Consider the following 16,347-nt stretch of genomic DNA (forward strand, 5'->3'; position numbering starts at 1 on the left):
ATCGGAACATCTCTAGTTGGTACTGCATTCTGTGTTTCTTTCTCATTTACTTTAACAAAGCAAAGCCTAAAAAGTGATTTTATTCATCCAATAGTCATACAAGTCTAACATGTGCTGGTCCATCCGGGGGGGGGGGGGATCCTTAAATTCTATCTGCTGTCACCCTATCAGTCCTCTTAGGGGGCCCCTCCATTCCTTCCACTATCTTTTCCACTCACTATTTCCTCCTTTCCATACTTCCTTTCCTTTCCATTATTCACTTTCATCCATCCATCTCCATCTCCTTCCCTTCCGTGTCTTTCCTTTCCTCCTTCTTTCCTTTCTTTCTTATTCATCCACCTCCTTCATTCTTTCCTTCCACCACTGTCCTACCATACCTCCATGTATCCAATATATTCCACTCCTTCCTCTTTCCACTACTATCTTTCTGTCTCCATCTTCTTTCCTTTCCTATATTTCACCTTCCCTTTTCATTTCATCTATTCTCCATCCTCTCCTCTCCATTCTCCTTTCCATATATTCTTTCCTTCTGTCCCTTCCTGTTTCTATCCATTTCATTCCCACCACTATTCTATTTCTTTCTACTCTTCTTTCATCTTCTTCCTTTATTTCTCTTCCTATCTTTCTTTCATTCCACTATCTTTCTACATCCTTCCTCTGTCTTCATCCACTCCATTTTATCCACTTCTTTTCTTTTCTTTATCTCCTTTCTTTCTTTTCGTGTGCTTTCCTCATGGTTTGTCCTTGCGTCTATCTGTGTTACTTCTCCCTGTGTGTTGCCCATGTCCTTTCCTCTGTGTCTTTATACTTTTCTATATGTTCTCCTTCTCTCCTCTCTCTGTGTCTTGTCTCTCTCTCTGTCTCTGCTCTCTGTCTCTCTCTGTCTCTCTCTGTCTCTGTGTCTCTCTCTCTCTCTCTCTCTCTGTCTCTCTCTCTCTCTCTCTCTCTCTCTCTTTTCTTCTCTCTGTCTTCTTCTCTCTCTCTCTGTCTCTCTCTCTTCTCTCTCTCTTCTTTTCTTTTGTTCTGTCTTCTGTCTCTCTCTCTCTCTGTGTCTTCTTCTCTCTCTGTCTTCTTTTGTTTGTCTGTGTTGGGGTGTGTGTGTGTGTGTGTGTGTATGTGGTTCTGTCTCTCATTTGTGTCATTTATAACGTGTGCACGTGATGGTTTAGTCTGTGTATGTGCCTTTCTCATGCTCAACTTCATGTCGCTCGCTTGTCTCAACATGTGGCCCCACTGTTTTAATACCAATTAAACTATGCAACCAGCCAGGCATAAAAGCCCAAAGAGGACCAGTGTGAGTCTGGCTCAAGTTTGTCCCTCCCACAGCACCATAGCCATCCAACCTAACTGCAACAACTTTGGAACAGGAACGTGAAGGAATGGCAACAGAAGCCTGTCAGTGTACACAGACTGAGGACAGGGAATAAGTTGGTTCGGAGGTTAGCGGAAGTTGAACCATGAACTGCTCACACTCTCTCTGCTCTCTGGAATGTGAAAACAGCATTAGTAGAAGGTGTGTCTGTAAACAAGATTCTTGTTAGTTAGTGTTTGGTCACAACATATCCAGTGCCTGGCTACATCAGCATGCTGTTTGCTACTACAGATGCAAACGTCTCTAATGCTAACAGTCTTCTTAAACGCTAATGGAAAAATAACATCATTTTGAATTCCAGCGCGATAACTTGGCAGCGTGTTATGTTTTGAGGGATTATTTCCTGCAGGACATTTCCATTTCTCTCTGCTGGTGTCAAGTGATTAACAATAGCCAGGTCAGAACACACTGTATCACCTGCACTGATCTGAGAACACTGAATTCCAGCACACTTGAGCACAATAAAATAACAATGACAGAGAAAATTATTTTTACAGTATCAAATCTGTTGGTGAAATGAACCTAAATCAGTACGCAATCTAGTCTGCCTCAGTGGAAACCATTTCCCATGAATTATTCAGTAAATATCCAGTATTGAGCAAGAACGCTGTAACCAGTAGCCACGAACCGGGCTGCAATGTAACCCTATTGGGCATCGACAATCTCCGTCTGTGTGTATAGAGCCAGCATATTGTCTAGGCCTGGGACCATATGCTTTTGTCCCGATTTGATTCTTTCACGATACATGGGTGACGAAAGATACCGGTAGATTGATCTGGCTAAAGCCTCATATTTACCTTGGCTGAACTTGTCCCCCATCTCTTACTAGGGCTGGGTGATAGGATTATAAATATATATCATCAAAACAACAAAATAATGTCTATCGTATATATCTTTTTTTATATCGTTTCAATTGCATTGTCAAAATACCAGTGGCCCCACTGCATTGCGGCAATATTTACATCATTTTGACAACGCTTTAGGTTCTGATACTTTCAAGTTCAGCTTACTTTGTAGGGGTTTACATTTTCTTTCCTTTTGGCCATTTAAAAAAAAAAAAAAAAAAAAGATTATTAATTATATATATTAATTATTAACTTAACTTATCTGAATCAAATCGTTCTAGAGAGAATGGTGATGCATCTAATAATCGATTATTTTTCCCACCCATATTATTTTGTACTAAGGTTCTCAATGAAATGAAAAAATTCTCAGTACTTTTCCTTTGTCATATTACATTAGAGTATTTAATTCACACAGAAGTACACAAAATAGGCTTTACCATGTGGTCATTTCAATAAAAGTTATACCAAAGTGTTTGTGTCTTGGTTCTTGTGTAACCTATACCCTGTATAGTATACCCTGATTTATGAGGAACATCTATTTGGGTATACTTCTCTCTGGACTTCTCAGAGTGAGCTAAATATTGTCTGCAACTAAGCAAACCGTATTCAACATCAATTCAAATGCCCTTGATCTTTGGATCCTCCCTCCTTGTATCCTGAGATTGGCAGCGCCCTGTTCTAACTAGATGGGTCGGTAGAGGTGAACATGCTGGCATTCCTAGAGTATGGCACCAACACATTAGAGCTGCCCGGCCTCTGCTGTAGGCTACTGAACAGCTCCACTGGACTATAATTTACTGTAAGTGCCTTGCTGAAGGGCACATTGACGCTTCTTTCAGCTCACTCACTTCTCTCCTCCCACATTTAAACATTTTAGAAAATGGCCATTCCTTTCATATACAGATGTTAACACAAAACTATAACTCACAGCAGCATCTTCGTTTGTCTTAACATCTTGAGCTCTATAAAGTTTTAAGTCGGTCGACATGCAGTGTTCTCTTGCAAGCTGTGGATCACGTTGCAGACTTTGAAAGAGGAGAACAAAAGGTGGCAGTGGCCAGGTGGTAAGGGCCAGGGCGGATATAACAAAGACCCTCTTGTGCACACAGTCGACACTATGCCTCCCAAAGCCTTCATCCCTGAGCGCTCAGGAGATAAACACTCCCTCCAGCCTCTCACTAGGAAGATATTGGTGACATTAACCAAGGAAGGAGAAAATGAGGGCCCGCGTGAAACTCTATCAACTGGAAATTCCAAACAGCAGGGGAGAGGGGTTATGTACGAAGGATTTCAGTCTAAGATATCAGACATCACCAGAAAAGCTATTAACTGAGGAGACCAGAATTTGGTCTGTGATTGAAAAAGACATTGCATAACGTAACCAATGCTTAAATATTGATGTATTAATAAGCATTCTGTCGGCTGACAGGTGAAAAAACAAGAATATTAAAGAATATTATTACTGCTCCTGTTTTCATTAAGTAAGGTTAATCATTGCAGCCCAAAGTGATTCAACTGAAAGTTTTACAACAAGCAACACAAAGCAATTCAAAATAAAGAAGAACAGCTCAATCAGGTTGGTTGGGTCGAAACACATATCTTCAATTCATTGTACAAAAACATCTCAACAAATGCTGTCATGTCAAGTTAAAAATGGTTCACAATGTGAAAATGCAATACAGCTTCCTCACAATCATTCATAACAAGATGTCCATTACCAAAGACAGATTCAAATCAAGCAGATGACTGACATAACAGGGAAACTTTGACATGATAACTATATATACTGTATATATATATAAAATAGTATGAATGACATATTCAAACCAAATTGAGAATATGCAAGGTTTTAAGCGATGATTGAAATGTTAACAAGACTTGCTAGCTGCTTTATAAAATAAAAGTCCATATCCTATAGCAGTTATCAAATAGCAATGGTTTGCTCTAATAACATCCATGCTAACACGAGGCATCAGGAAATCAGCTGACATGCCATCCACAGAGATGGAGGGCTTGAGAGTTGTTTTGCTTCAACTCTGCAGGATTGGGGTACGAAGACCGGGTACATCATGCAAAAAAAAAAAAGACATAAGATAACACTACACACAAAAAGGGAGAGTCACATAACAGGATGGAAATGTGCATTAATTCACATCGTCTTTTTGAAGATTTTCTGGAAATTCAGTTCAAATTTGCAATAACATAAGATGGAAATACTGAGTTTTTTTTCACTGGCAGCCGCAGACCTTTCTGTCCCTTTCTTTTTTTCTTTTTAAGATTATTCTTTGGGCTTTTCCTCCTTTATTTGATAGGAAAGCTAGATGAGAAAGGGGAGAGAGAGGGGGAAAACATGCAGGAAATCGCCACAGGTTGGACTCGAACCCCGGCACAAACCTCCCAGCACATGTGGGCCTGCTCCACCCACCGATCCAACCCGGCCACTAGAGGTGTTGAAATTAATCAAATAATCGATACATGGAATCGTTGACATGGACGATGCTGCATCGATAATCGTCCGGCTCATAATCGATTATTTCTGTTTATAATGTAATGTAGGCCTAACAACGTTTCTGTTTACATATTCTGGTATGTTTTGCACATTCAGGAAGTGCTATCGAATCGAAGACATGATAATCATAATCGAATCGGGAGATCAGTGAAGATTCACACCTCTACCAGCCACCAGACCTTTCTTTCCAAAGGAAAGGGTAGGCAAGCTTTAGTGCATGTCCCAACAGAAATCCAACGGAACTTTCTTTACCTTCAGTAATTGAAGAAAAGCATCAGTATCAAAGTGTAAAATAAAAAGGAAAGCCCAGTTTGTAGTAATGTATTATAAAGTTATTATCATGATCAAGTATGTTCTCTGAAAAGCCAAAGACATTAACTAAGTTTTTACAGCAACACTGGTTGCAAAAATAGTCACATCTGAAAACATCTTACAGCTGGAAGAAAAACACACATTAAGTCACAATCTCTGTGGTTTTCTTTGATTCACTTCAAAAGAAACCATACATCAGTTTCCCTCTTTTATTCAATGAAGTGGCCCGAGGGCAGACGAGGATGAAGGCAGGGAAAGGAATCTGAGCAAGCCTGTGTGCCGCGGTCCCTTTCTAGGCACCTCGTTGATGCTTATTTGTTGCTTAAAGGGGCTCCTTAGTTTGCTCAACAAATATCAAATGGTTTAGGCCTACTGAAAATATGATTAGCAGTTTGAGGCAGACTAACGGGTAATTTAAGAGGTCACACGCACACCATCACACCCATCTATTTGTGGATGCTGTTTTACATGGGCAGCTTTGTTAGTACAGCCGCAGTTTGAAAGCGTGGGTTGTGTGCGCAAGGTCAAAGATTTTGTTTTTTTTGTTTAGAAAGGTGTTTCCTAACTAAATTATCTTGTGTTTTAGAAATGCTACGGAAGCTAGAAGGTGAAAAATATCTGATTTCAACATCTACTGCTTCATTTCCACAACTTAACAGCAAAATTAAATTAAGCATGGCAGTGGTCTGAATAGAATTATAGTTTAACTCAAATGTTTGCTGTCATACAGACATGATTTTATATTTCCAATGCCAATATTCCGATTTTAACACAAGGGCAACATTTTATAAAATGGGTGGTTGCTTTAAAAGAATCTGCTGTAAAGCAACTACCCTGCTCTCAGACAAAGGATGTGAAAGCCGGGGCTCCCCTATTCAACCACAGGATCCTTGGAGAGTGAATGCTGCTGCCAATCATTCCTCACTGTTCACCGGCTCTTTTTCAAAGGCCCTGCTTTCCTTTCAGCTCTTTGGAGAAGGGAGGGGAAGGCTGGTTAGCTGACATGCACTTGGCTCTTCCGAATACAAGGATGATTTTACACAACTTGTCCACATTTTTTAGGACCTGGATATTTCCATTTTTGCATGCTGTTATTGACCTACTGCTAACCACCTTATCGGGAGACACTAATCGGTGTACCTCATTAGAATCTCTGTAACTGCACAAAACATGTTTCCTCATCCCACAAGCAAGGTATTGGAAAAAAGGATGTTAATAGGGAACTGCTTATTTTGGCTACACAATAGTAATTTTGGTTGGGGAATGTAAAGCCCAGCACTACTGCAGTGAGCAGCAGTGAGTATGCTATGCAAGAACTAGAAAACAGACTCTGTGTTTACTTTCCACCAAGAAAAATTCCTCAGAGTAATGGTCAACCATGGAAAACTAGGCTCAAAAAGGTCATTATTATAGGAGACAGCAAATGAATGTACCGGTACAGAAATCTTATATTTTACTTCATCCCTCATCTTCTCAATGATCACATGGATGGTCAGAATGCCAGGAAACAGAGAAAGAAAGAAGGCTATTGTAGCCCGTAAAACTAATGTCATGGGCCTTATATAAATGGAGCCTAAAGCTGTTTAGTGAGCATTGGGATGCATGTCTCCTCTCGCAACAATCGCAATACATTTCTGAACAACCTTTAAAATAAGTTGTAGAGTACAACAAGTACAACAAGAGTTGTAAAACCTTTATGGTGAAAATTGACATATCATAGCCGCTTGAGCTTAAAAAGTTAGTCAAATTAGCTGATCGACAGAAAATTAACTATTTTGATAATCATTCAAGTCATTTTTCAAGCAGAAATGCACCTGAAAAAAATGATTGGATACAGCTTCTCCAATATGAGGATTTGCTGCTTTTCTCTGTTTTATATCATTGTAAACTTCATATCTTTGGAGTCAGACAAAAGAAGACATTTGAATATATGCCACGTGTGGTCTACAAAACTGTGATGGCCATTTTTATGGTGATTTACAGACTCTCCCCTGGGACTGAAATATACCTGTTCATTTCCTGTCCAGGACTACAGTATATATCTACTCAAATATAATGTCTTTACGATACGTAAGGAATGCAAACACAGCAACGCACATGATTACATCCGTTACGTTTCTGCATTCAATGAGTTCAGCACAGAGAATCTTTCAATGGCACTGGTTCAGCCATCAGGAACGTACAGCCTGGTCTTAGAATGGATTTTTTTTTTCTTGCAATTTGCCATGTTTTGTAAAAGCAACAGGTAGCATGGCTTATTAGACATTTTTCAACTGCTGTCCAGCAAAAACTGATTATATGGGTTAAGTATGACACTAAATTTGAGCTGGCAGCTGCAACACAATTGAAACCTAGGATGCAGGTCTTGAGACACACAGAGCTGATATTGGAGTGGCAGGTAGGAATGCATGTGGAGAGTTGTGTTCTTGTGACAGACACTTCACTCTCCATAAGTCATATGCAAAAACAATCAGGGATGCTTCTGCCTGCAGTTCATCCATAGACAAACACGCTGTGCATGCAAAACCCTGTTATAATTCAGGCATGACTCTTTTCTGTTCCTTAACAACCCCTTGACAGGCTGTTTGTTAAAAGATATCCAAAAGAAATCTTGAATGGAGAGTCCATCTGCTCAAAAAGCAGAGAGACCACAGCAAGACTTCATGTGTTGGTGAGATCACTTTTCCCCCCATCACAATAATATCTCTTCTGGGAAATACAATTTTTATTTGAATTTTCATTCATTTTCAATGAACAGAAATCCTGTGGAGACAATGGATTTCAAGAAACGCCAAAATGGCCAGAATGGAGCTGAGTGGGGATGCTAATGGGATTTAGCAAAAATGTGTGGTATAGCCCTTGAAAAAGAGATTTTATATCTCAATGAGACTAACCTGGTTAAATAAAGGTTAAATTAAAAAAAAATGGAAATCACAGCTCTTGTGAATTGAAAAGTGCACTGAAAACACTGGTTTCATTTAACATGATTTATTGTTCAGCCCTACGTGTATAACAAAGGACATTTTGACATGCCATACCAGAAAAAGCACAGGTATACCTAATAAAATGAATAACTGCTCCATTCCATATTGTTGTGGCAGTTCCAGGACCCTGCTATCCTTCATTTTATTATTTAGATCTGTGCTTTTCCTACTGTGACATACCAAAATGTATTCAATGAAGTCCTATTGTGCATGCTGGCTCACTGGCATGGCTTATTGGGATGCTTATGTGGAACAGAGTTATCTTATCAGTTATCATTTATGTTTTTAATTACACCTGTGCTTGTGACGTTACACGTGTGCTCTGTGCCATGACAATATCAGACATAATCAAGCCGTCTAGCATGTGGCACCTGTTCTTTTAGTAATCCATATGCTATATTTTAAATCCCAAATTAGTATGCACTAAACTACAAGCTTGGAAATAAAAACTAATTTCAATTTGCGGTCGACACAAAGTGGGCCAGAGGCCCAAAGTGGCACCGTCCCTACTTTTTACCCCCCTACTTCAGGCAGCCTAGCTCAGACCACACCCATATTAGAACTTTCATCTGAACTACACACCAGTAAAGTATTGTGACTACATCTTGCAGGGTAGTTCAAATCGCAGTGACAAAAGACAAACATGTAAACACCTGGCAAAGTACTCTAAACTGACTCTATGGTAGTTCCTGCTACAGTACACACACACACACACACACACACACACACACACACACACACACACACACACACACACACACACACACACACACACACACACACACACACACACACACACACACACACACACACACACACAATACCAGCGCGTCGCCGTCGGCTGGTAATAAAAAACCAACAAATACAAATGGTACCTAAACATACCCAATATACTATGGCTACCTTGAACATGTTCTATGTCCCGCAGCCGCATAATCAGAATGTCATCTAGTCCCTACCCTTGGATAGCCAACAATTTTAGGAGATTACCATTCTTTTTTTTGTCTATGGAAGCTGTAGGCAATAGGCATGTACATTGTTAAAGTTTGAGGTTTTACTACAAGACCTTTGCTGTACCAGCTGGGTTAAAAACAAAAGTAAACTTTGGATCTCTACAGGAATCTGCAGTAAGACTCCCTAGCAGCATATTGCCAACGTGAAGTTGATGCCAGTTTTACTTCCCTCCAACATCATGGACGTTTCTGTCCACACACACTTTTAGCTCTGCACACATAGTCAGGGCTCTAGAGTGCGACCAATTTGGTCGCAAATGCGACCAAAATTTGTAAGGGTGCGACTAAGATTTTTCCTAGGTCGCACCGGTGCACCTAACGTCCTCGCATCCGCTGCCTCTCCACGAACGAAGCGATGTCGTTTATATGGATATGGTTTAATGTTGCGTTACATGACCCATTCCTTCTGGAAAGCCGTGCCTGTGTTTGGATCTCTCCTCCGCGCAGCCCCCCCCCCCATTCACTCACACACACGGCTCCCCTGCAACATGGAGAGACACAGCGCCGCTGGTCCAAACTGCCGACATTTGTCTACAGTTTTAATTGTTATTAACACAGCTGTATATTGGTAAGTATGAGAGGGAAACCTGTATTGGTACCAGTGTTTCCGCTGGTAACTCTGTTACCGCGCCACGGCGAAAAACACATTAGAAGTTACTAAATGCAACTAACATCAGTTCGTTGAGTAATAGCGTGGAGACGGAGCCTGCTGGACCTGGGCGAGAGATGTGACCCATGGCCAGAATATCATAGTTCATAAAAATGCAGCGCAGTGACGATACAGACATTTCATAGCCTACACAAGACGGGTGTAACGCCGCTAATGATTCAGCCGTCACTCCCGCGTTTCGGTTGTATTTTGTATTTTTTTTTTAATAAAGATTTCGGCCTTTATTTTGATAGGAAAGCTGAAGACATGAAAGGGGGGGGGGGTCCGCAGGTCGGAGTCAAACCTCTATATTTACCAACTGAGCTAGCCGGGCGTCCTCTTTCTTTTTTAGTCAGTCTGTTATTGTTGTTGAAAACAAGTGAAGGAGCTTTCGCTGAGATGGAGATGGAGATAGAGATATATATATATATATATATATATATATATATATATATATATATATATATATATATATATATATATATATATATATATATATATATATATATTAATATATCCTAGGCTATTCATTTCAGATAACTTTCATTTACATGTGTTGCAGCTGTATATTTTTAAACTGGTAAAGGAAACCCTGTCTTTGCATTTTTTTAATCACAATCTGTTTTAATAAAAGAGCTTGTGAAAAGTGGCTTTGACTTAAAACTGAACATTTAGCCCTCTTTGTAAAAAAAAAAGTATATAGCATATATAGCGGTATCGCCATTCAGCGTTAACGGCGATGCGAGGAAAAATTTGGGTGCACCTAAATTTTGTGCTGGTGAACCTTAATAAAAAAAGTTAGGCGCACCAGTGCAACCAAGGCAAAAAGTTAGTCTGGAGGCCTGATAGTTGTCAAACATTAAGAGATTCCTCCACACAACCAGACACGGTTTCAAGCAAACCACAAGAGAGGCCCTGGTCTGGCAGCAGAAAGATTAACTATAGCATGATGGAGAACAAGAGGAACCCAAAGGGACAGATTCAGCCTATGGTCTAACACCAGTCAGATTACAGAGGAGGGAAGAAGAACAACAGTAAGTGATGAATGCTCTTTTTAAAGTGTCATCCAGGCTATCTGTTTACAGATTTTAAAGCATCCCAAGATCTGGTAAATCTACCATGAGTTTGCATCAATAGGATGCTCACGATCAAGTTCAAAAATGTGATGATGCCACTATAAAATGATAATACTTTTATTTACAGCAGCATACACACACACACACACACACACACACACACACACACACACACACACACACACACACACACACACACACCAATACCAGCGTCGCCGTCGTGGCTGGTAATAAAAAAAACAACAACATACGGAGCAAATCTAAACATGCCCAAATACACTATGGCTACCTTGAACATGTTCTAATGTCCCAGCAGCATAATCAGAATGTCATCTAGTCCCTACCCTTGGATAGCCAACAATTTTAGGAGATTACCATTCTTTTTTTTGTCTATGGAAGCTGTAGGCAATAGGCATGTACATTGTTAAAGTTTGAGGTTTTACTACAAGACCTTTGCTGTACCAGCTGGGTTAAAAACAAAAGTAAACTTTGGATCTCTACAGGAATCTGCAGTAAGACTCCCTAGCAGCATATTGCCAACGTGAAGTTGATGCCAGTTTTACTTCCCTCCAACATCATGGACGTTTCTGTCCACACACACTTTTAGCTCTGCACACATAGTCAGGGCTCTAGAGTGCGACCAATTTGGTCGCAAATGCGACCAAAATTTGTAAGGGTGCGACTAAGATTTTTCCTAGGTCGCACCGGTGCACCTAACGTCCTCGCATCCGCTGCCTCTCAACCAACGAGCGGGCGTTTTATGGATATGGTATTTAATGTTGCGTTACATGACCCATTCCTTCTGGAAAGCCGTGCCTGTGTTTGGATCTCTCCTCCGCGCAGCCCCCCCCCCCATTCACTCACACACACGGCTCCCCTGCAACATGGAGAGACACAGCGCCGCTGGTCCAAACTGCCGACATTTGTCTACAGTTTTAATTGTTATTAACACAGCTGTATATTGGTAAGTATGAGAGGGAAACCTGTATTGGTACCAGTGTTTCCGCTGGTAACTCTGTTACTGCGGCCGCCACGGCGAAAAACACATTAGAAGTTACTAAATGCAACTAACATCAGTTCGTTGAGTAATAGCGTGTGAGACGGAGCCTGCTGGACCTGGGCGAGAGATGTGACCCATGGCCAGAATATCATAGTTCATAAAAATGCAGCGCAGTGACGATACAGACATTTCATAGCCTACACAAGACGGGTGTAACGCCGCTAATGATTCAGCCGTCACTCCCCGTCTTTCGGTTGTATTTTGTATTTTTTTTTTAATAAAGATTTCGGGCCTTTATTTTGATAGGAAAGCTGAAGACATGAAAGGGGGTGGGGGGTCCGCAGGTCGGAGTCAAACCTCTATATTTACCAACTGGCGCTGGCGTCCTCTCTTCTTTTTAGTCAGTCTGTTATTGTTGTTGAAAACAAGTGAAGGAGCTTGCGCGAGATGGAGATGGAGATAGAGATATATATATATATATATATATATATATATATTAATTAATATATCCTAGGCTATTCATTTCAGATAACTTTCATTTACATGTGTTGCAGCTGTATATTTTTAAACTGGTAAAGGAAACCCTGTCTTTGCATTTTTTTTAATCACAATCTGTTTTAATAAAAGAGCTTGTGAAAAGTGGCTTTGACTTAAAACTGAACATTTAGCCCTCTTTGTAAAAAAAATACAGAGCTATATATCGTGTATCGCCATTCAGCGTTAACGGCGATGCGAGGAAAAATTTGGGTGCACCTAAATTTTGTGCTGGTGAACCTTAATAAAAAAAGTTAGGCGCACCAGTGCAACCAAGGCAAAAAGTTAGTCTGGAGGCCTGATAGTTGTCAAACATTAAGAGATTCCTCCACACAACCAGACACGGTTTCAAGCAAACCACAAGAGAGGCCCTGGTCTGGCAGCAGAAAGATTAACTATAGCATGATGGAGAACAAGAGGAACCCAAAGGGACAGATTCAGCCTATGGTCTAACACCAGTCAGATTACAGAGGAGGGAAGAAGAACAACAGTAAGTGATGAATGCTCTTTTTAAAGTGTCATCCAGGCTATCTGTTTACAGATTTTAAAGCATCCCAAGATCTGGTAAATCTACCATGAGTTTGCATCAATAGGATGCTCACGATCAAGTTCAAAAATGTGATGATGCCACTATAAAATGATAATACTTTTATTTACAGCAGCATACACACAGAAACTGCTAAATCAGCTCCCTCCAACCACAAAGACATTACGCACTTCTACCCGTTCATTAGGGTGTAAAGTGCCACTCAAATGGTAAATAGCTAGTTTCAAACTGCACTCTCAACATATCTTCAGCAAACCCTAAATTAACAATTTAGGATCAATCTATAGACTGGCTCGACCTTGGCACCAGGATAAAGAACATTAGCCCATTTTCTTTACATTCACAGACACCATTATAGCCAACTTAACAAGGACACCTACACTTTAAACAGCCAAATTGTGAAGTAAAAACAGTGCAAATTCTGTCCATTTTGCAGGTCTTGCATCTTTGCATACAGAATGGCTTGAATACTAAGGGTTAGGGTTAGGTTAACCCCCTAACCCTAACCCTTGAATACTAATGCCACACATGCCACAGCGCCTCTGGCCCAAATCATCAACATAAGACACAACTTTGTGCAGCTGCATTATGGACAAGAACACCACTACCAACACAGAGAACAACACTTATCTACCTGCAGCTCACTTCATATAACCTAAAACTGACCCCCAACCACAAATATCCCATTCTGTTTAGTTAGTTAGTTTTAAATGTATGGTGTCACTTCCTCCTTTCTACTATTCCTGGTGACACATCAGCAGCCCAGCGTTGAATCACACAACAGCTGGTAAGCTGCTTCAAGCCTGTTTTGATGATGGAACTTTTGGCTTTCTAGTGTGAGGGACTATTACATAATATCTACTGTTGAGCCTACATTATACATGACAGTTGCACTGATTTGGATCTTTATAGTCATGCATGCTAATATAGCACAGCTCATAAAAATCAATTACCACCCAGATACAGTATCTACTATATCTGAAATGGCATAAGGTACATTACAGGGCAAATGTAAATCTTACATATACCCACAGGATAAGGCATTTTTAAAAATAAGTATATTTTTTTCTTGTTATGTTATTATTACAATTATTATTATTCTTTAAGAGTGTCCAAGTTTCCATTTTACATATGACAGTTAACGTTACAGCAGAACTCTCTTTTGCTCAAAGTTAAATGCTCTACTGTTGGCCAGGGAACATTAACACCCAAATTACATTATTAACTTGTACACTATGGATGTCCTTTAAACATAATAGGACTGATTTGTAACGCTTCACTAGAGTTCAGTACCATCTCTTGGAAGGAAACATGCAGATGTGAGGGACACACTGGCAAAACACACACACACACACACACACACACACACACACACACACACACACACACACACACACACACACACACACACACACAGATCGACTGGTCTCAAAGTTTGAAGACAGCTGGCTTTGCATGCAGGCCTTCTTACCCAAAAGCTTCTTCACCTCGTCAACACTCATGTATATGTTGACACTAGGCTGGTTGTGGTTGTTGTTGTTGTTGTTGACGCCAGAAGAGCTGCTCGGGTTGGCGAGGCAGCCTGCTCCTTCCAGCAGCAGGAGGAAGAAGAAGCCCCCGAGCCTCCACATCACAGAGTGTGGCCAACCTCGGGACTCAGGCGGGGTGCCAGAGCCGTGAATCAACCCCAACATATCAGTGGTCCACTGGCTCCTCGCAGTTGTTCTCGCCTCGGTGTTCCCCAGTCGCCAATTTCTTTCTCATCCGTATCTGAAGTTAATCCCGGGAGGCAACATTACTAGTTACTTTACGCCGCAGCGCCACTTTTACCCTGAACTCCTTTTCCACCAGCCTGTTTTTTGTCCTCTCTTGCTAGCGGAGACAGGCTAAGTTAGCCGGAGCAGGCTAACTTTTGTCGGGTTGTGCTAGCTAGCTAACTGTCCGCGGTCAGACTGTCCTTATATGTTTGAATGTAAAAGTTTACGACGTTTTCCCAACACATAAAATACACAACGGATACCACCACACTGAGGCGCTTTGTTTTGTGCAGGCAAAAACGAAAGAATGAAAAAATGCCCTAAAGTAGCATACTAGCTAATACATCCAGCTTTCTCCCTCCATGGCTTTTCCTACTATCTCAGTTTTCACCCGGAGCAGGAGGGGGGGCCGCGGGGGCACTCAGTGCTCTGACCAGCCTCTGACTACAGAAGTGGAATGCTGCCTTCAGGTGCTGTCGGACATATTTTTTTACAAACTATAAAGAACGAACCAAAAAAGGATATATAACCAGTTCGTGTTATCACATTAAAAGTAAGCACTAAAGCCAAACAAAACGGAATTATATATTGATAATTGTTGTCATTGTGTAATTATGTTGTCGAATTAATGTAGCCTATATCAGCAATAGTGCCATATCATGTTAAATATTATAATATAAATAAAGTCTAAGCATTTAATACATTGATGATTATCCTAAATATGCCAAAATGCAAATTCTGCTATATAATAAGAAGTCTGCTTTTCAGAGGTAAAGGGGCATATTTTAATCGGGGCCACCGAAACGTCGTAATAAATCAGCTTTTATTAAATAATACAATTAAATGAAGTGTGCTGTGTATGCTTTTAGTTTGTGTTGATTTCAGGGGTCAGGTCAGTGGTCTTCAGTCTTGGGCCATCAGTGATGTGAACAGTGGGAGGTACTGGGCAACTGCCCTGCCCTTTTATCTTGGGTGTAATTAAAAACAAAACATTTTCACCCGCATGTTGCTGTTCCATCTGGTCCAAGATAGAATGAAAATAAAATAAGCACTATAGGCAAACACGGCTAATTGAAAAGAAAAATTTCGTATTTTTTGTAAAAGCATAAAGAATTGACATGATACTACACAACATTAAATTGTAATGTAGACTACAGCATAATACATTTTATGGGTTTTACAGTATTGTGGTGGCACTGTGGGTAGTATTACAGTAGCTTCATACAGGCCTATTGCTATTAATTAACTAAGGAAGTTTGGCACAAAATGCACATTATGTAGAATACACAAGTGTCTCAGCAAATGTTGGGTGACCACAAGCCTCCAAAACAGCTTTAGTGCTCTCTGGAACTACTGGAGGGCTAAACACCACCTAGTTTTGTCTTTTGATGATGGTTGTGGAGTGTGCAAAATCCATAATCTTTACATAGATGTTCAACAGGATTGAGTGAGGTGAATGTGAAGGCCATAGCTTATAATTGTCAAGCCATTCAGTAACCCCCTCCTGCTTTGTAGGAAGCATCTGCATTTGTTGTTTCTTATGTAGGGTTTCCCTTTAACTGGCCACCTGTCGGGTGCCTGGGTAGCTCACCTGGTAGAGCGCGCGCCCATAGTATATAGAGGTTTACTCCTCGACGCAGCAGCCTCGGGTTTGACTCTGACCTGCTGCCCTTTGCTGCATGTCTTTCCCCCTCTCTCTAAAAATGAAGGCCTAAAATGCCCCAAAAACAATCTTTAAAAAAAAATATG

The 16,347-nt window shown here is 40.6% G+C and overlaps 1 protein-coding gene across 2 annotated transcripts in view; it reads right to left on the bottom strand.

The window, feature by feature from the left end:
- ryk (receptor like tyrosine kinase) overlaps positions 1-15,015 on the bottom strand; it is a 35,319-nt gene extending 20,304 nt beyond the window's left edge. The window contains exon 1 of one of the 2 annotated variants that reach the window (XM_039811959.1): positions 14,313-15,015. In XM_039811959.1, the coding sequence (XP_039667893.1) occupies positions 14,313-14,535 (223 nt within the window). In that variant the 5' untranslated portion in view covers positions 14,536-15,015. The remainder of the gene's footprint in view (positions 1-14,312) is intronic. The other variant, XM_039811958.1, reaches the window with a different exon arrangement.
- Positions 15,016-16,347: the final 1,332 nt, after the last annotated feature.

This window comes from Perca fluviatilis, chromosome 9, assembly GCF_010015445.1.
Source record: "Perca fluviatilis chromosome 9, GENO_Pfluv_1.0, whole genome shotgun sequence".
Taxonomy (NCBI): Eukaryota; Metazoa; Chordata; class Actinopteri; order Perciformes; family Percidae; genus Perca; species Perca fluviatilis.